Source organism: Ictalurus furcatus, chromosome 8, assembly GCF_023375685.1.
Source record: "Ictalurus furcatus strain D&B chromosome 8, Billie_1.0, whole genome shotgun sequence".
Classification (NCBI taxonomy): Eukaryota; Metazoa; Chordata; class Actinopteri; order Siluriformes; family Ictaluridae; genus Ictalurus; species Ictalurus furcatus.
In genome coordinates this window covers 16,357,314-16,379,048 of record NC_071262.1, presented here as the reverse complement: position 1 = coordinate 16,379,048, position 21,735 = coordinate 16,357,314, and the positions used below count along the sequence as shown (strand labels likewise).

At 39.5% G+C, this 21,735-nt stretch overlaps 1 protein-coding gene across 1 annotated transcript; it reads right to left on the bottom strand.

Annotated features, from left to right (window-relative positions):
• Window positions 1-1,984: 1,984 nt before the first annotated feature.
• ehd1a (EH-domain containing 1a) lies at window positions 1,985-15,742 on the bottom strand. Its single transcript, XM_053631081.1, has 6 exons — window positions 15,531-15,742; window positions 13,808-14,407; window positions 8,995-9,092; window positions 4,198-4,610; window positions 3,756-3,920; window positions 1,985-3,478 (listed from the first exon to the last, which is right to left on the bottom strand). Exons 2-6 carry the CDS (start codon window positions 14,203-14,205, stop codon window positions 2,948-2,950), a joined length of 1,605 nt encoding a protein of 534 aa, XP_053487056.1. The 5' UTR covers window positions 14,206-14,407; window positions 15,531-15,742; the 3' UTR covers window positions 1,985-2,947.
• Window positions 15,743-21,735: the final 5,993 nt, after the last annotated feature.

Sequence of the window (21,735 nt, the reverse complement as noted above, 5' to 3'; positions counted from 1 at the left end):
AAATTTGTGATGGCCAGACAACTGGGTCACAGCATCTTCAAAATGGCAGGTCTTGTGGGGTGTTCCCAGTATGCAGTGGTTAGTAACTACCAAAAGTGCCCATGCTGACCCCTGTCCGCCTACAATGGGTACGTGGGGATCAGAACTGGACCATGGAGCAATGGATGAAGGTGGCCTTGTCTGATGAATCCCATTTTCTTTTGCATCATGTGGACATCCAGGGGGGTGTGTGTGTTGCTTGCCTGGGGAAGAGATGGCACCAGGATGCACTATGGGAAGAAGGCAAGCCGGCAGTGCGATACTCTGGGCAATGTTCTGTTTGAAAACTTTGGGTCTTGGCATTCATCTGGATTTTACTTTGACATGTACCACCTACCTAAACATTGCTGCAGACCAAGTACACTGCTTCATGGCAACGGTATTCCCTAATGTCAGTGGCCTCTTTCAGCAGGATAATGCGCCCTGCCACATTGCAATAATTGTTCAGAAATGGTTTGAGGAACATGACAAACAGTTCAAGGTGTTGACTTGGCCTCCAAATTCCCCAAATCTCAATCCAATCGAGCATCAAGTCCAATTCATGGAGGCCTCACCATACAACTTACAGGACTTAAAGGGATCTGCTGCCAGATATCACAGCACACCTTCAGAGGTCTCGTGGAGTCCATGCCTCGAAAGGTCAGAGCTGTTTTGGTGGGACAAGTAGGGGCTACACAATACTAAGCAGGTGGTTTAAATGCTATGGCTGATCGGTCTAGTTATCTATTAACTTGCATGTAAATAGAAATGTGCATTTGATATTATACATAGGCATTTTTAATTATGCGTTGGAATATTTAACATTTGCAACATGACTACCATTAACAGCTTGATGTTGTTATACTTGATTCGTGAACAGTGTATGAGCATGTATGAGTATATGAATCTTTTTTTATTTTTCATAGGTGTAGGCACTGCTGTTACTCTTGCAGTTTATTTTAATCAAAATGCTTCAGAAATCAATTTTAACAGCTGAGCTGTAGAGATCCAGATTCGAGAAAGAAAATGTCAATGAACCTTTGGTAGGCTGAAAGAATTGCCTCTTATTAGTGAGCTGGGCCAAATGATCTGACTCACTGAAAAAAGAAGGAATTCCTCTCATTAGAGCGTCTGTGTACGTAATTGCTGTTTGTATTCACAACATACTATAGTTAGTGCCACCACCTGGCCAATATGGAAAATCTGGGCTGCAATCTAGGTTCTAGCTCAGTCCTTTGCACCACAAAAAATATAGACGGTTATAAGATTAAGCCAAATATCTTTATCAGTACGTTTCAATAAGGAACAAGATAGTCTGTAAAAAGAAAAAGGAGGGCTCCAAGCAGAAGAATAGTGGATTGCATTCCAGGAGTGTACTTTAAAAGGTCACACATTGCCATTAAAAAAAAAAAAAAAAGTTCCTTCAGTGTGGGAAAATTTACTCTCTCACTATGACACCACTGCTACTACACAGCAAGCACATCGCACTGGAGGCAAAATCATTCATCTATCACCATGGTAGAGTAGCGTTGAAACATGCCCCAACATGAGAGAGTGAGAGTGAGAGAGAGAGAGACTGATTCTGGAATAGTGATAAAAATACAAAGCTGACAATTGTCAGTCTTGTCAAAAGTAAACGTAGAAGTGCAGACAGTCACAGCATAAGTGACCATATTTGGTGCTCTGCAGGCACATACTTACTTGGTATGTTTGAAGAAGTAGACATGGTGCTAATAATGGATCAGTGTTTGGGGAATGGGACACCACTGGTAGTACTGGGAGTTAAAGACCTTGGCAGCTAACCTTACAATATTAGTGTATTTAAGGTCGTTGGCACACTGCTCCAATTTTGGCATGTGTGTGGATTTTTGCGTATTGGTATGTGGATATTGGTGGCATTGTGGAATCACTGTTGGAAGACAGGTTTACCAAAGTCAATAAAAAAACACAATAATAATGACAGAAGTTGGTTAACATTAGATTTTTAATTAACATTTATTCTTTTTTAATCAGAGTAACATCAGAGTTTATAAGAGGAGCAAAACTACATGAAATCCCACCACCTATTAAAAAAAAAAAGACTGAAACTGCATGACAGTCTTTATAGGCAGGAACATAAATCAAGAGAAATCTTTATAGTGTCAAATTTCAACATATAAAAATACAGATTTAAAGAAGAAAGAATAAGTTAAGTTTGCAAAAAAAGATTATGGATATATTTTATCATTTGTATGTATTTATATATTTCACATATGTTTTTTCCCCCATTAGTCACCTATAACAATTTCTCCTGGCCCATGCTCCTCCAAAACTGTCATCCACTGCCTTGGTACCAGCAAAGTGCATTTTCCAATCTTTTCTAACAGCCCTCTGCTGAAAGTGGTGTCTTCATACACATCCAAACCCAAAGTCTTTTACAGGTTTATCTTGTTCTTGTTCTGAGATCAGGTTCAGTCTTTGGATCCAAAGCCATTCCAGATATTCATTTGTGTATAATCCAGCTTCAGAATCCATATAATAACCCGGTGGAGTGTGAATGATTAGTTAATTATATAACCAGGCCAGATTCAATTTTCAGCAATAAGATACCACAAAAAAAACTAAACAAAAAAACAAAAACAAAAATCACAGCTCTGAGGAAATTAATGGACACAAAACATATTGAACCAAAAAGAACAAATGAAAGTAGAATACTGCTACCTACTTCTCTAGACTACAAGAAATGTGTGTGTGTGGGGGGTCTGAGCCTTATGTACAGCAACTGGAAGAGTCTCTCAAAAGCCCTAACTGTTTTTTATTTTAATAACATGGTGTGAGGTGAAGTGATGAAAGCTGCTGAGGTGCTATTTGGAAGAAATCCTGGAATGGCTAGGGAAGTCAAAGCCTGAAATGAGTCACAGCTGAAGAGTTAATGAGGCGCTCCAGAGTGTCACTGCTGCTCTTGCCCACGTTTGGATGGGGGCACCAGGTGAGTGGGCAGCTTGGCAGGCAGCTCGTAGCCTTCCAGCTTCACCTTGATCAAATGGTTGGCCAGTGCAAACTCCTCATCATCCAGGAAGCCATCTTTATCCACATCAGCCAGGCTCCAGATCTTGCCAAGCACTGTATTTGGTAACTTTGATTTCAGCATCTCCTTCTTGGCGGCAGCGCCCGACACCTTACCATTAATGGGTGAGAGAGTGTAGAAGATTTCATCATAGGATGGCTTGTCACGAGCTACCACCCACTCTAGCTCGTCGATGCCCTCGCCGGCACCCTCTCCGTAACCGTGGCCAAAAGGCCCATTCATGGTGCCATCGAAGGCTCCTCCCTTCACTACCTGAGAAGGCATGGCTGCCTCCTCCTGGCGCACAAGTGCCATGAGCTTGGCTATGTCGTTGGCCAGCATGTCCTCCACAGCCTCCAGCAGCTTGGGCTTCAAGGCAGGGAACTTGGCAAAGTCTTGGCCACCCAAGAGTTCCTGTAGAGGGAAATAAGCAGCATTGTTTACAAGACATCACAAGATAGTTAATTCTTTATATGAAATATTTGCTATATTTGAATTTCTGAACAGAACTGAAAACCCTAGTTAACAGATTAGTTTCAGTTAAGCTCAGTAAAGACAATTCATTCTTAAGCAATAGATTCATTAAACCTAATGCTAGTCATTTATTTATTACATTTCATGGATGAATTTGCCATTAAGGATTTCCCCATACTTAACTATTTTCTTTCTCTGGATATGCAAATCTCATTACCTGCATCTTCTTGAGGTTTGGAAAGTCCCCTGGAGAAATGTTGTGTTCTCTCTCTATCTTCTCATAAATGGCACCGAGGTTGGCAATCAGTTCTTTCTTCTTGTTGTCTTTGCCAAACACGCTGGGCATTTCCTTCTTTAGAGAGGTGATGATATAAGCATGAACCTGGGAAAAAGCAGCGTTGACACACAATGAAATTTAAAAACCCAATTCCTGCGTCACCATTTGTAGAACTCAATGACGTTATGATTTATCACCAACTCTTGTGAGACTAAAGCTTAAGCAATTGAGGTTTTGTGGATCATGTAGGAACTTGTTGAAATTAAAGTGAAATAAAATGCAGACAATGCAGAGCAACGCCTCTCTCTCTCTGTCACCTGTTCAGCAAGCAGACTCAGTAAGAGGAACCAGAGGCAAAATTCCTCGGTCTTACATTCCTTACCTTGGCAAGACGTGCCCTCTTAATCAGATCATTCAGCTTTCTCAAGGCAGCATTTCGTGGAAGACTCTGGATGTCTCGGAAAAGGTCCTGTTCCTCAGCCTCAAACAGCTTCCTGTTATCTGGCACATGGAGAGGCTCTGCCCAGAACGAGCCAATGTAGACCCGCACCACCTCTGGCGTGTTAATGATCTTCCCGAGTGACCACATAAGGGCACCGTACACCCTCATCAGCTGCTGTGTGCTGATCTGGTCTGCTTTGTTCAACACCACACGCATCTTGTCTTCATGGTTCTTTAAGGCTTTTATCACCTCAGAGAACTCGTCCGAGATGTCCAGCTTGTGCGCATCGAAGAGCAGGATGATGCGGTCCACTCGCTCGGCAAACCACTCAAGTACCGCCGCAAAGTCATAGCCTACAAGAAGTCAAAGAGAAAAGTTTGATCAAATGAACTTTTCTTGCAGTCATACCTCTCTTCAAGGACTAGGAGATATTGAGATACAGTAATATTGTGACTTTGTTGGCCCTCATGATGTATAAATGTGTATTGTGAAGATGTGGTAAAGTATTATATGATATATTTGAAAATTGACCAACCCTACTCTATTCCTAATGCTTTGAGTTCTACACTGCTTTTTAATGTCCTTAGACCCTGTGTATTACTCTCAAATCCTAGAGGACCACAGCCCTACAGAGACCAGAGATTTAATCTCTAAAGGCCTTGGTAATTAGCTGATGTGTTGAATCAAATGTGCTAAATGAGGTAGAAATCTAAACTTTGCCATGCTGTGGCCCTCCAGGACTTATGGAGAATTATATCCCCCAGTTGAGAGAGTGGAACTGTGAAGTTGGCTGTAGAGGTGATGCATTTGGCTGCAACGATTTTGTAGTAAGTCACTCACTACAGCATTTTCAAAAATTACAATAAAACCCAAAAAGCAATGTAAAACAATGCAGCATGTGTTTCCCAGTGATGAGAAGACAGCAGGCATGAAGGCAGTGAGCCATATGGTAATAAAAAGAATAAAGGGAATGCATTATGGTTTTCATTAGAAGTGCTGTCATGTGATCCGAGAAGACTGCAGCTGGTGTTAAATGCCAAAAACATAGCCACGTAGTCAGAGACTCTGCTTACACAGATATCTGTGTGTGTGTGTGTGTGTGTGTGTGTGAGTGAGAGAGAGTGAGAGAGAGTGAGAGAGAGAGAGAGAGAGAGAGAGAGAGAGAGAGAGAGAGAGAGAGAGGGGAAAGTAAAGTAAAGTAAACATGAAGGCGTGTCAGAGGTTCAAATGGAAACAACTTTCTGCCAAATAATTTTTCAACTCTATGACACAAAGTTGATTCCAGTCCTCCAATGAAGAAAAGCAGAAGCGTGCACATTTCCCCCGCTAAAACACTACATCAGCGGTTCTCAAACCATTCACAGCCAGGGACCCCTTTAACCATATAATAAATGCAACAGACACCCTCAGCACATAAATATTTTTTCAATTATTATTATTTTTTAATTAGGCATATTGTGTACAATTATTTTGGTTATTTATTGAAACCAGAGAGGTGTTTTTTTCTGAACTTTACATGGAACTCATTTGAATAAAACTGACATTAGATTCCAGTTAGCATGATTTAAAGCAGAAGAACATTAATGTAGAGCTGTGAGTTCTACCAATGTAACAAAATTAGAAATTTGCATGCTGCCCAGACCCCACCTTGAAAACCAGAGGGTATAGTTTTATTTAAGTATTTTATACTTGATTACATACGCTTTGAGAGCTTTATATTCCAATCCCTTAAACTACAATATTTATCTAATAGCTTATCGCTTTAGTGAATTCAGCATTATATTAAATTATAATTTTTCAGATAAATTCATTCTCAGGTTTGTGGAAACTTACATTTATCTCATTTATACAACTGAGCAATTGAGGGTTAAGGGCCTTGCTCAAGGGCCCAGCAGTTACAGATAGGCAGTGCTAGGATTTGAACTCCCAACCTTCTGATCAGTAGTCCAACATCTTAACCTCTACCCTCAGATCTAAAATATCTAATACTACTGGTCTCTATTCTTATATGTAACATGAGAATACATATGGGCAATATGCTAATATTTGTACTGTACAATAAACCAAATCCTTGCTCTAATATTGATCACTTATAGTATTACACTCATGGATTCAGTTGCACTTTGGCATTTTGATTTGTGAATTTAAAGCAGTTTATATAGTCTTATAAATTGAGACAAATCATGCGCATCATCAGTTGTGGCGTATGTTTTGATTTCTCAGTGTTACCTGTACATTTGGTGAACAGAGTTTCAGTTTCTGATAGGGAGGACTGTGGTGTGCACTTTGCACAAGTGCATAATTAACCACACTCTTCCTGAAGCCCTCAGACCCGCCCCACAGCTACTCTAAAATCTGTCACAGACAGACACTTCAGCAGAAAAACAGCAACACAATGTGGGCTGTAGATGATACTATAATGATGTCAACAATTAGCTTGCTGCAGTGAGTCAAATCATGCTGTAATGAGTCAAAATCAAGAGTTTCAGACTGTTCTAATGAATAAACAAACCAAAGCAATCACAGGGAAAACTAAGCAAAGACATGAGGTTACAACAATAACTCCAGGCAAGGCTTGAACACAAAGACCTTTTGAGTGCAGGCCCTTTAACACAACCATGCTAGCGCAGATTATGCGCAGTGTCAGCTAGAGTCTGCTCCCAAACTGCTGCAGCTGGATGTACCATTTCCTCTTTAAGGTTACAGTGAGCTCAAACAGGCCCAAGAGAACCCAAACTCTGGAAATGTAAATTCCTGAATTGAAAGTGGTAAAAGTTTCACTGGTCCTCACAACTCACCTGCACACGCATTTGAGTGAGTGCAATGCCACATTGTGCTTGCAATTATGCTTTTATTTGTTTTTTAAAGGACTGGTGCACCTAAAAAGGGAACTATGTTACTATCACCAACGTGAAGACTTCCAGTGGATAGAATAACATATTATATGGCATATTTTCCAACAAATATATCCATAACTCAATCTGTGAAAGGAGAAGTTTCTCTGGAGGGGGTGGGGGCTACAAGTGCTATCTGAGGGCCATTTATGACACATGGTATGTTGAGAGTCATAATATTCTAAAGGGCGTTCAACAAACTAACAAACGTAGTTAAATATTAATCAGTTAAAGCACTGGAATGGTAGAGCATGGGCAGCACCATTTGTGACTCCATTTCTGCTGCTGTGGAAGGTCCTACAATGAAGCCCTAAAGATTTGCACTTCCCAAAAGCCAGTTTATGCCAAAGTCACACCCTGGTTTTAGTGGATAATCTGACTTGTATACAGCAGATTTGTACTCAACTGTCAATGTAATCATAAAGACTTTCCTGTGCTCACTGCAGTAATCTTATTCAAAGTATACACATATTGAACATCCTATCAACAGACTTAGAACTGTTTGTCTCTACTCTTCTACACCTGTCTAGTGTATAGATTTATAATCCCACTATCCGGTGTCACCCTGAAGAGGATGGGTTCCCTTTGAGTCTGGTTTCTTCCTCATGTCGCCTCAGGGAGTTCTTGCTAGTCACTATCACCTCTGGCTTGTTCACTACGGATCTAAATCTGAACAAAGCTGCTTTGTGTCAATGTTATTCATAGTGCTATACAAATAAAGTTGTGCATTAAGACTCTATAAAGCAGTGGTCACCAACCCTGTTCCTGGAGATCTACCTTCCTGAAGACTTTAGCTCCAACCGTAATCGTGCCCACCCGACCATCTAATCATTGCCTTAAGAAGTTATTGATCAACTAAAATGGGTGTGTTAAATTTTGGTTGGAGATTTAACCTGTAGATCTCAAGGAAGAGGGTTGGTGACTACTACTGTAAAGTATGATGTGCAGTTATCTATACAGCTTAAAATTCACAGAAGCAACACTGAAGACCTAAACATAAAATATACACCATGCCATTGACTGCCATGGTATAGAAAAGAAAAAGATTAGAAATCCTAAAAAAAAAAAAAAAAAAAATAGAGGGAAATCCCTCTTGCGTAGATAAAGCCCTGGCTATACATAAGACAGCAAATCCTGAGCCCACTGACTGGCGCCTACGTGCCCCTATGTAAACACACACATCTCACTAACACAGCATGCATGAAATGTCATTTATGCATCTGTGTTTGTGTACGTGTGCACTGAGGCAGGAAATGTGGCAACAGAAAATACTGAACTTTAGCAAGAAGCTTTTTCTGCCATCAAATCAGACCATTTTTCATAAACAACTCTGACTCACTGTGATATTAAAATAAGGGAACGGGTGAAAACTGTGGTTATGCTCTGTGGTTTGAGTTGATATCCTCTTACATTCCACTTATTTAGTGCCCTCTAAAGAAATGTTAGGCATGCATGTCCTGGTCATATGGAGTGTGCGGTGGATTGATGGAGTTCAGGGACTTTTGCTTCTGCTTTGCTTTGGTTACCACTTCCTGTTCTTCATTTGGTGAAACAGGCAGCATTTTACTGTATATAGCACGGCAGATTTGAGGGTGTTATACTGCATGAAATTTCTCACACACGGTGCTGAAGAAGAATGGAGGCTAAAGGTGTAGTATGCAGCCAACTTTGGAAATTTGGAAAACATGCCAATAAAGTAAAGTGCGTCACAGGAGCGGGGAAGGCTAGGCTTAGTAAATCACAGTAAATGTGACAACATATGTGGATATTGTGCAAGAGAGAGCTTTTCATATAAGAGAAAGACAAAAACACAGAGAGAACCATTCCCAGTGGAGTTGCTGACCTCGGCTTATCCTCTGTTTCTCCCCTGACAGGATGCCTGGGGTATCGATGATACTGATACTCTCTAGAACAGGGTTTTTCATCTGAGCACACATAAACCTGCAGAAAGAGACAGCAACCAAGAGAGAGAAGGAGGGGGGGGGGGGGGGGAGCATGAAAATTAGTAAAACAGGTTTGGTGAGTTTGAACAAGTTCGGTTGTCAGGCCTCAATCACACCTGGATCACATGACTCACAATGCTGCTGTAGTCCTCTATGAATCTTCTTTCATAAAAGCACATTATACTACAGTTTGTGTGTGTGTGTGTGTGTGTGTGTGTGTGTTTGCATTGAAAGTGGCAGTTACTGTCTATCCAACATAAACAATAATTTCCTGTGAGCGTGTCCTTAAAAAAATGAAAATTCATGCTGTGACACAAACTAGACATTTGTGCATGGTTTATTTGTGCATGTCAGAGATCAGATTACTGGCACGACGAAGAGGGGACATTCCTGCAAGAAAATGTTCTCATTGTATTCTTTAAAGAGAGCATTTAAAAGAACAAACAGACACAATTTCTCAACGATAGACCATGGTCTTAATGTGTAGAGAAGCTCATTCTTCCAGTTCCAGCTCATCACCAGATTAACTTTGCCCTCTGGTTCAGTTTCTCCCTATATACATCTACTTTTGTTCTGCCTGACCACTCCTTCAGAATTCAAAGGCAAAGCAACAGCCAAGCTTAGTCATAAGACGTGAGACTCAGCCAGAACATTCTGAAACAGTTAAACGTCCTCCCAAATGGCGCAACAGAAAAGCCTCAGCCCTACTGATGAGAGAAAGAGAGAGTTCAAAGTTCGATTGGGAGGAACGGCATTAATCTCTTCCCGGTTAATCAGAGCGACGCTGGGCGTCTGTGAGCTCGTGTGTGTGGAACAGGACAGTTGGTGCTTTCCTCAGAGTGTATTACGCTGCCCAGTGATGCAGCATGAGCAGTCCTTTGTAGGTGCTTTTACATGTCTCAGAGGAAGTGTGTGCAAGCCTTCAGGGTTTATTTCATACTTCTGCAAGAGCATTACTGTACGCTTGTCAGGGTGCAGTGCATGGAAACCCACACAGGGTGAAGTCTTCATACTTGCATGTACGGGGGAACCAAAGCAAAACCACAACAAAACCAAAAGGGGAGGGGAGGAATTTTTTATTATTTTTTTTTAAAGCGCACAAGAGTAAACAGAAGACAACACGGGCATAACTTTGTCTTTGAAAAGTGCTGGGGAAGAAAGAAAGCTCAATTACAAAACATGAATTCTCAAGGCATTTCTGAAGTGGTATTCTTTACTGTTATTTTTAAAACACTACACTTTCAAAAAGCAGTGGAAGATCACAAGTACATCTATGAAAGAAGAATCTTATTGTTTACACTTTATTTTAACTGTTTACATATTTGGAACAATGCTACTCTTGAATTCAACAATATTAATCAGAATTATATTAAAACCATGGAAGAATGTGTCACGTCGTCTCATCACAGTGTTTCCGGGTACGCAAGCAGATACACCTCTCCATCAACCAATCAGCATTCACCTGATCGTGAACAGCATCGACCTGTTGGTCGATGCATAGCATTCCAGTTACACAGCATAGCAGTTACAATGCACAGTTGGCTCTCTGGCATGAAGCAAGCTAGCATGTTTCTGCATGCCATGTTTACCCATAATACACCCCTTATTGCGTCGCAATGTAAATGCACATTAATGCACAAGTACAAAGCAGGCCTCACCCTCCTCTGTTAGTGTATAGGGAAGAGCTAGCAGTGGGTTAATTGGCAAATTACCATATTAAGTTTACAGTAAAAACAGGGTTATGCACAGTGGCATACTACACTATGCATGAGAGCACTAGGTAGTGTTTACATCTCTATTACATTCTGCCCTTTCTAGGGCACAAAGAAAGTGAATGGGAAGCCATCTAGGATTGGGCCCAAACTAATAGTGAAGATTTTGTATGCTTGCAGAGAAATGACAAAATGAAAAGTGTGCGAGTGTGCGAGTGTGTGTGTGTGTGTGTGTGTGTGTGTGTGTGTGTGTGTGTGTGTGTGTGTGTGTCTGCCTGCTAGGACTGAATTTGAATGTAGTGTTGTTTAAGAAAGCCAGCTAGATCAGGTTCAGTCATGCTTCCAGCACAGAAAGCAGAGAATAACAGGGATCAGACACAGAATAATAGAGCAGCACTGACACATGAGGGCCATAAAGCAATTTCAGGAAACAAACATGAAAAAAACATGATTACACAAAAATGCAAGCTAGGTAAACTAATTCCTGTTTCACTCTTCATTCTGACTGACCTTAAACTCTACAGGGCTGATGGTGACTTCTTTCCGGAGTGCTCCAGTTCAAGGTCAGGGGGAAGGGAGAGCTCAGCACCAGGAACAACAACTAACCCCTGCCTCAAGGCCTATTTTTGCTTGGAAAAAAAATCCTGCTTCAGCACATCTAGTGCAAATTTTTTACTGGCAGCTGCACGATATCTTGCAGAGTCAGTCCCCCCCCCAAAAAAAGTGTTCAGTTTATCACATCCACACTTGCTTTGGTTTTTACAAACAACTGAGCGGCTGAATGAATTAATCAGTAGTGAAATCCTGGGCTGCCCCTAAGCGTGAGGATTTAGTTTATTTTGAAATACCAAAAAGTCAAACATGAAGGAAAAAAAAAAGAAGAGATGTTTCTGTAGCGCTAAAGGTACCAAGTGAAATTGATTCTTCCTCTTCAGAGAAGAAACTTTAATATCAACTTCTGTTAAATCCTCTTGATTAGATGAGACATGCTGTACTCAAAATTCATGCTCAGTTTGATTAGATAAATTCTTAGATCAGACTAGTTTTTGTTTCATTTGCGAGCACGGATAGTCCCCACATGCCACGCATGATGCAGTGTGTGTGTGTGGGTGTGTTAACAAAAAATGGTTGTTCTCCATTACCCTTCTTTGTGTGACTAGTCTGAATTACTCAGTATCAACTCAGTTGTGGAAACAGTACTACATACAGGACATGCAATAGTATGGTCAAATCTAACCACATTCAAGGACTAAAACATGCATGGGGCATTTCTGTGGCACCCAAAGTAACAGCAGGTTGGAAAATCCCTGTCAGGATAATAGGACTTACTGTTTCACTTTCAGTAACTCAAAGTCAGTAGAAGCCACTTGGAGGTGGGGGATGGCCAGGTGTGCCAACAGCAATCAGTTTATCAGCAACATGAATCAAAAGGGACATGCATGGCTTCTCACTACATTGTTGGTAAATCTTTATTACAAGACTGGCTTTAGTCATGCTAATATTAAAAAGGCAATCATGTGCAAATGATTGGTGGAACAAACCCCTGGTATCTCAGTCACACTCAATTGTGTGTTTTAAAGCCTTGGACAATATCAGCTGTTTCCACATGAGTGTTTCTGTGAGTGTTGGCTGAATCACCATACCCACATGACCCAACAGTATGAAATCATTTGGGTTCACAATCATCTTTAACCATATCACATCTACGACTCGCTGAAGGACTTTAATACGTATCCCAGTACGAGGTGATTTAAATCACATCCCGTCTTTAAAACAGACCTTGACATTTTTTTCTAAAAGACTATTGTTTAACAGGGTCACATCAAGGGTTCACCAATGAGTTCCTGATATCTAGCCAAACTGCAATACATTCAAATTTAGCAATTTTCCAGATTATACCCTTGTAATGACATGATTCACATACACCCTGATATAGCAAATGAGTAACAACCAAATCCTGGCCCAAAACCACTTCATCTGGCCCACATACTGCTGTGGAATTACACCAGTTATCTCACCCAAAATAAAACTGGACCATGATACCAGGAGTCAAGTCTATTCATCCTCACGAGAAAAAAAGCCTATACTTTTCCTTGTCGCTGGGGGGACACTCAAGCATACATATTACACACCTTTCACAAGAAAATGTATATATAGTCTACCATTAAATAAAAGCTTAAAAAAAAGGTGTTTGCTGGACGATACCACCCCAATGACAAGGAAAGGTACAGTTTAATACCCTTTTTCTCAAAGTGTAGCCTCCAGCCAAATACTTAAACGCTGGGCTATTTTCCAAATGAATGTTTATGGGTAGCTGTTAACTAAGGAACACCTTGCGTGTCAGATTACTTTAGCTATTACCATGACTAACTGACTATATTGAACCAACCTAGATGTTAAACCACACCAGTGTTGAAAACCAGATCACAGTATTGAAACCAAATCATAGGATCACAGTATTGAAACCAAATCACAGGATCACAGTATTGAAACCAGATCACTGGATCACAGTATTGAAAACCAGATCACTGGATCACAGTATTGAAAACCAGATCACTGGAACACAGTATTGAAAACCAGATCACTGGAACACAGTGTTAAAAACGGATCCCATGAACAGTGTTAAACGATTTCACAAGATCAGTCTAAGACCAGATCACTCAATCACAGTATTGAAACCAGCTCCCCAGACCAAAGTCTTGAAAACCAGATTGCAATGTTGAAAACCAGATCACTGGATCAGTGTTAAAAACAGATCCGAGGAACAATGTTAAACGAGTTCACAAGATCAGTCTAAGACCGGATGACCGGATCACAGTGTTACACCCAGATCATAGGATCACAATGTAGTAAGTGTTACAGATTTCAGTGCTCAGACACTGGGGCCAATGGAAACATAGGTTTGAGTGCATTAACCTGTCAGGGAGGCCGATTTTCCCACCTGCACCCCTGAATGTGGTGGATTAGTATGTGTAGAAAAGAGCACACATCACATCCTTACCTGTTGAGGAAAGCGTTTCCGAAGGCGTTGAGTTTTCGGAAGGGTTTTTTCGGGTCCACCACCAGCGCGTTGCCCGGTATGACTCCCTCCTGCTCGCCGTACATCACCGCTATGAATGAATCCGTGGTGGGCTCTGGTCCGATCCGCATCCCGGGGAAATCCTGTTCCATCAGGTGCCGGATGAAGGTCGTTTTCCCGGTGGAATACTGACCGACCAGAAGCACCATGGGCTTATTATCGAAGTCGGCATCCTCCAGCGCCGGGGAGTGGAAGTCATGGAAGCGGTAGGTGTCCTCCAGAGGGAAGAGCTTATGGCGGTACAGGCGCTTCAGCCCCTCGGAGACATTTTGAAAAAGCTCTGGCTCCTTCTTCCCGTTCCTACTGGACCAGCTAAACATGGTGGGCTACAAAACAGGCTACTACACCAACCTTTCGGGCAGGAAATTGTAAAAACGAGCCTAGCACGCAGGAGACTTGATGTTGTAACGTTGAGACGGTCCCGCCCGTGTTCCGGTCACCTCCCCAAGCTCACACTGCTAATCAATCACCGAAGTTCAGAAGATAACGGCACTTCTGTCTCTTGTGAAGCTGTTTTCCAGTCTGGACAAAGTAACCACAGAATTTCAGTTTTATTTCCTCTGTGAAAACGAAAGAGGTGATTTTATAGAAAGACAGAAAGCATTTAACTACTTTCTAGATCGACTACGCCAACTGTACCCTGAAGAAGAAAGGCGGAACAGAACTCTTCATTTCAAAATAAAAGTTCTCATTTTAAACTGCACACTTCCGTACTAAATAGGTATCATACTTAACTGCCAGTTCGGTACTTTTTTCACGTACTATTAGGTTTTGTAGTATGCAGTTTAGGAATAAAAAATGACAGAATGCCGTGTTCAGTACACAATTTACATCTGTGTAAATTGTACAAAGTGTACATCTAACACAATTTACATTTATAATGAAGGTCTAATGTGGCATACTATTTTTGACATACTATTATGTATGGTAGTATACTATTTTGATATAGCCCCATTTTGTACGTTGCATTGGCAGCATGCCAAATAATAAGCTGACGTTACTTTTAATAACAAAAACTAATAGGATATTGACATGTAAAGCAGGATAGTGTGGTGTTTTTACTTAATTTACTGTTTAGTGTGAGGTGTAGTGCAGACTGCAGCCTAGTTATTCGCTGTTCATGTGTAAGGATGCAAACGCACTCACACTAGCCGAGTGTTTAGTGTGTGTGTGTGCGCGTGCGCTCAGGCGCTCCGCCTGCTGCTTGAACATCTGCACTCTCGTGACCACGAGGCAAATTACATGCAAATCAGATCTGCACGGTTTATCTTCGTGCTTCGGTTCGTGCAGATTTATTTAAAAGTGCTACTCGTCAGATATGCAACTAAGTGAAAATGAATCCCTTTTAATGCAATACTATGTAACGTATAAATTATAGCAAGTGTAAACTGTAATGCAGATTAGATGAAATCAACAAAAAATGAGAGGTAAAACTAAAAACAAGTAGTGTCCTTTGAATATTCACTGCCAATGTCAAAATGCAACAAGAGCGTTTGATTTGAATAACTATATTTGCTTGAAATCATGTAAGAGTTGATTCTCACGTGCAACACATGGGGGAAAAACTGTGCAACCTAGGTAAGGGAATTCACCATGTATATTCTATCCTGTATTAACCATCTTTCTGTAATAAACCTTTTTTTACCTTCAGAGGACAAGTCTGCAAGTGTTGTCTAATTTCCACGACAATTTGGCCTCTCCTGGCTGGGCTGCACTAGTCTTTTCAGCTTTTCTGGACAACAAGCAAACCAGAGGATGCTCAGGGAAAAGTTTCACCCTGAACTCCGTGCTGACATGCAGGTGGTTTGTCCTTTGTTGTGCAGAGTGAAAGACCGATGCAGCCTTACCACTGACTGGTAGGAATCATCAAGAATTTAGAATTAGAATTTTATGACATCATTGTGTATTGCTGTCTCTATGGAAGGGAGTCAATGATATAAGAAATGCATGTATTACATTGAGAGAAGTATTACATGGAGCGATTTCTTATAAGAAGTTCCAGGAACTTCGCCTCTGCGACGGCAGAGATATTGGTGTTTCTTAGATCACAGCTTCAAAACTAAGATATATACCAACGGGTATATATAGAGAGAGATAATAACGGTAAAAAATATTTGCTAACGGAAAGAGCCCAGTTCGAGCAATGAATAAGTAAAGAGAGTACTTATTAAGAAGCGCAAGAGGCGCAGTATTTTTTGCAGCAGGTTATTATCAAGTGGCATGCCCCATTGACATTTGGCAAGTTTAACACACAAGTAAATTTTACTGAGATAAAATAATAAACAAACAAACAAACAAATAAATAAATAAATCCTGCTTTATTCTATCCTGTATTAAGCATCTTTCTGTAATAAAACGAGTTGATGAACATACAGTACTGTGCAAAAGTTTTAGGCACCCTATTTTTTTTTATAGGTTATAGATTTTTGTTGTTTTTTTTTTTTGTTATAGATTTTTATTTTATGACTTCTACATTATCAAGTCAGTACAAAAAACATTTTAAATTCCCAAACATTAGTTTTCCAGCACAAAATTAAATGTTACAGAAAAATGTTTGTATGTCAATAAAGAAAGCAGCATATTATATAAGAGACTACTTTTCAGACAAAAAAAACCACAATGAAGGCTGCTGGGTTTTGCTGCAAAAATAAGAAACAAGTGCGACAGTCAAAGGCTCCAGAAGAACTGTGGCTGGTTCTGCAAGATGCTCAATAAAACTTACAGCTAATTTCCTTATAAAACTGCACAAATTGTACCTGAGACTATTATTTTTTTTGTCACACCAAATATTTCCTTTGTTTCATTTACTACAGTTTACTGCTCTTTACTATATTTTTTAAAGGAGAAACATTTAATTTAATTATTTTGAAGGCATCTTTGCTGTGCAGCATTCTTTGCATGTGCCTAAAACTTTTGCATAGTACTGTACATAACTCCAGTGTTCTGTCACCTAACAGAAAAACAACTTAAATGGTTTCCGCAGGGTCATGTGGTCCCACAATAAGGTCAGCCTTTTAGGTAGCAACATGACAGATGGTCTAATAGAGCCACTGTTGCACTAGCAATTATGTTATAGAGCTTAATTTGTCAGGCAGTAGTAAATATAGTATTGTGTCAGTGACACAATACTGTTTGTTTTGCCTGCTCTGTTTTTCATCCAAATCATAGCAATTCATCTATACGTGATAGCATCATGTAAAGTAACCATTTTGAATAACACTATTCAGTTGTTACACATATTCAGTATTAAAATATGGTAAAGGAGTTATGAAGTGAACAACAAGTTGTCTGAGATCTCATTAGTGCTAACATTTCCAGAAAGAGAACTGATTCCCCTTTTGAGTCTACTGGTATTGTGAACACCAATAGCACTGAGACCATTTGTAGCCTGTAGCTCCCATTTGGGTCCACTTTAACAGGACTGAGTGTGGTTCATTTTAAAAAGAACTATATGTAACAGTAGTTAATCCACCTGCTGGCATGTTTTCGACAGTGGTAGAACCCAGAGGAACTAAATAATACACAATAGATAAATTATAGTAAAAGAAATACCAATAAAATGTATATGTCCCAAATATACATTAATAAAAGCGTCATCTCAGAAAAATGTAGCAAAAATCTAATCTTAAAAAAAAAAAAAACCCAAACACTGCATTTTACTGTTATTGAGTTTATTACTAGTTTTAGTTGAAGACTCTTGACTCTCCATGGCTTCTTGGGGCAGCTCTTGGTGACTCTCTGCAGGTAACAGCTCCTCCACTGGCACTTAGAAGTCTTCCATATGGAGAGACTGTTACATCCAGCGAGCACCATACCTGGACCTGAAATGGCATCTGCATTTGCTAGTACAGCTCTCAGATGGAGGTCATCTAGTACACATGCAAAAACAAAAACAAAAAACCACACAACACATTTAAGAAAACAGTCCAAATAGCTTGATGCTTATTTTATACATTCAAAATTACCAAAGGAATTATTAAGAGTCCAAATATCAAATGTATTTTTTACCTTGCTTTTTTTTTTAGTTACTCTGCAGTGTCACATGTTCTTCTCTGTGTTATAACCAGCTCACATATTTCTGACAATCCTATCAGTTCTGTTCCCTCAGTACAGCACTTAGTCAATGAACTTTACCCGCTCTTGTCCTATTTCCTTGAAAGCAACAATAAAACCACTTGTATTTAGACACTTTGACCCCTGTAACTACAGGCATTCAAAATATGTTCAAGAAACTTTTTTTTAATTAATACAATATCCAAATTCACATAATTTACCAAAAAATAAAAAAGAATGTTTTACTATAAATTGTGTGAGAGCACATGAGGAGGATGAGCTACTTCAGATATTTGTAAAAGATTATATATTTCCGATGAAAATTTGCAATAGCACTTGGACAATGAACTTTACCCGCTCTTGTCCTATTTCCCTGAAAGCAACAATAAAACCATTTAAATATAGATACTTTGACCCCTGTAACTTCAGGCATTAAAATATGTTCAATGAACTTTTTTTTTTAATTAATACAAGATCCAGATTCACATAATTTAACAAAAAAAAAAGAGGAGGATGATCTACTTCAGATATTTATAAAAGATGATGTATTTCCACTGAAAATTTGCAATAGGCTTGCCCAATACACAGACCAATATCTCATTTTTCAACAACTACTTGTACAAAGACTTTATGGTTTTCTGTAGCCACCTTTCAAATGATATTATTCACCTACCTTTTGCAGCGTTCACCTCGTATGATAGTAATATAGGCTACAGGAAGTATTCGCAGTATGTGCTGATTTAAGAAGAGTTCAAATGTGTAACAACACAAAAGTCTAGATGTGATCTGATCAAATTGCTTTTAGTGGCTAAAATCTAGTCAGAGATTTTAGCTGAAAATGGGAGAGAGTTACATTACCTGTAACACCTTTGACAGACAGCCTGCAGTGTGCTGTCCTAAGTTCCTTATTGCCTGTTTGCTGACTGCTGCAGTGGTTAGTAGATTATTACACATACAATACGTGTTCTCAATGAGTAACAAGCCCCACTCCCTATACTGCATCCGGTTACATTATCATTTCTATTGTAAGAACTAATTCACAAGGACTTGTCTGGTGGACACTCAACATAATCTGGAACATTCCAGAATTATAGTACATTTTCTGTCCCACCCACAAATTTTCATGGAATTGATGATCAGAATGCCCAGAATATAAAATAAATTACTGGTTGAGTACAAAAAATGTTGTCTTAAAACAAAATCAAATAAAAATCAAATCAAATAAAAAATGTTTTAAAATATTGATTATAATTCAAGTATACCACCAAAAATAGCCATTTTTTAGATGGCCAAATTGTACAAGCCAAATATAATAGATAAAATAAGTGTTAAAATCTTTCTTTTCTTCTATGGTATGGTTGATTTAAGTGTCTTTTAATTGTGTAAAAAATATCTAATTTATTAATTTATTTTAAATAATAATAATTTAATGTGTGTCCCACATTTTGCACTCAACCCTGTTACGGAAAGTTATATAGCCTGATTAAGGAAATAGAAAAACTATAGGACACATGACATACAAGAAATTACATCAGGACATCATGGCTAGAAGACAGCTAAGTGTCCTCTTCTATTTTTTTATTTCTATCATCTTTTTAGCATTGGTTGCCTAAGTCCACGTTAACAACTCAACCCTGCTACTAACACTATCAGTGTAAAAAAGGTACTTATTTTAAAGTTTTCTTTTTTCATTTAATAAATGTAATGTCATGATCTTGACAGTGACATTTCATTATTAAACCAGCATCTTTCCCTGAGAAAATATAAATATTAACATCAGTGCACAACCCTATTACCTACAACTCTGTTAGCTGCAACGGTGTTAGTAGTAACCCTGTTTTAGTAACAGGGTTGTGCAACAGTAACAGGGTTGCACCCTTTTCAGTTTTCTTAAATGAGGTCAATCTTTATAAAGATATTAAAATGAGATGTTTATATAAATTGAACATTAAATATAAATACAATTTGAAAGGTAATAGAACAGCTGGTGGGAATTCAATGAGGGTTGGAAGTTGTTTAGACACAGGTGCATGAGGCCAGCCATGGAAAGAGTGCACCAGATGATGTAGATGACACATTGAAAAGGAAAGCTAACAGGCTTGTTAGGGGTGGATATTCCAGATGCAGCAACACTCTTTAAGGTAATAAGTGAGGGTCAATCCAGTGTCAAATTATTTTATGTGGATGAGGTGGCTTTTGAGGAGGCCATAAAAGGAATGCCAGAAAACCTTACCTTAACACCTGGGCACATTAGTTACCATGACTTCAGCTGCCTGTGTTCTACAATGGGGAACATTCACTAGACCAAATCAGCTCTGACCTGTCGAGGCATGGACTCCACAAAACCTCTGAAGGTATGCTGTGGTTGATTGGATTGAGATCTGGGGAATTTGGTGGCCATGTTCCTCTTGAACAATTTTTGCAGTGTAGCAGGGACCATTATCCTGCTGAATGAGGCCACTGCCATTTGGGGAAAACTGTTGCCATGAAGGTGTGTACTTGGTCTGCAACAATGTTTAGGTAGTTGGTATGTGTCACAGTAACATCCACATGAACGCCAGGACTCAGAGTTTCCCAGCAGAACATTGCCCAGAGCATCACATTTCCTCCACCAGCTTGCCTTCTTCCCATAGTGCATCCTGGTGCCATCTCTTCCCCAGGTAAGTGACACACAAACACACTTGGGCGTCCACATGATGTAAAAGAAAATGTGATTCATCAGAGCAGGCCATCTTCTTCCATTGCTCCATGGTCCAGTTCTGATGCTCACATGTCCATTATAAGCACTTTCTGTGGTGGACAGGGGTCAGCATGGGGACTCTGACCAGTCTGCAGCTACACAGCTCCATACACAGCAAACTGTGATGCTCTGTGTGTTCTGACACCTTTCTATCATTTCCAGCATTAACTTTTTCAGCAATTTTATGCTACAGTAGCTCTTCTGGGCTTCTGCTCTTCTCTTGTGGGCTTGGACCAGACGGGCTAGCCTTCGCTCCCCACAAGCATCAATCAAACTTGGGTGCCCATGACCCTGTCATCAGTTCATCGGTTGTCCTTCCTTGGACCACTTTTGGTAGGTACTAACCTCTGCATACAATAGTGAAACAAGGAACACCCCACAAGACCTGCTGTTTTGGAGATGCTCTGACCCAGTTGTCTAGCCATCACAATTTGGCCATTGTCAAAGTCACTCAGATCATTACACTTGCCCATTTTTCCTGCTTCCAACACATCAACTGACTGTTCACTTGCTGCCCAATATAGGCCACCCCATTGACAGGTGCCATTGTAACGAGATAATAAATGTTATTCACTTCACCTGCTTTTAATGTTATGGCTGATTGGTGTATACTGTTTTATGTTTTGCATTTTAATAAAAAATCATCTAAAAAGATATTTTCAATATGTTGACAAAGAGGTCAGTTCATACTGTTTTGTACTGTTATGTTTTTCACAACTCTAAGAACGCAAAAGTAATGTGTCTTTGCAACCCTGTTACTGTTTGCAACCCTGCATTCAACTCTATTGTACAATTTTAATAGAAAATAATTTTAAAAGATGTTTTAAGCTCAGGAATTTTTACACTATTGTTACTTTAATAATGTAAATGTTTACATACAAAATATATTTCAACAAAATTTTTTTTATTAAATACTGAAATGTAAAAAAAAGTCTCATTTTATGATGATGGACAAATTAGTTAAATAATAATCTAAATAATAAATTTAAAAACTTTAATGAGATAGTAAGTGATTATTTCATGGATAGTTAACATTTCTTTACACTATGATAATGAA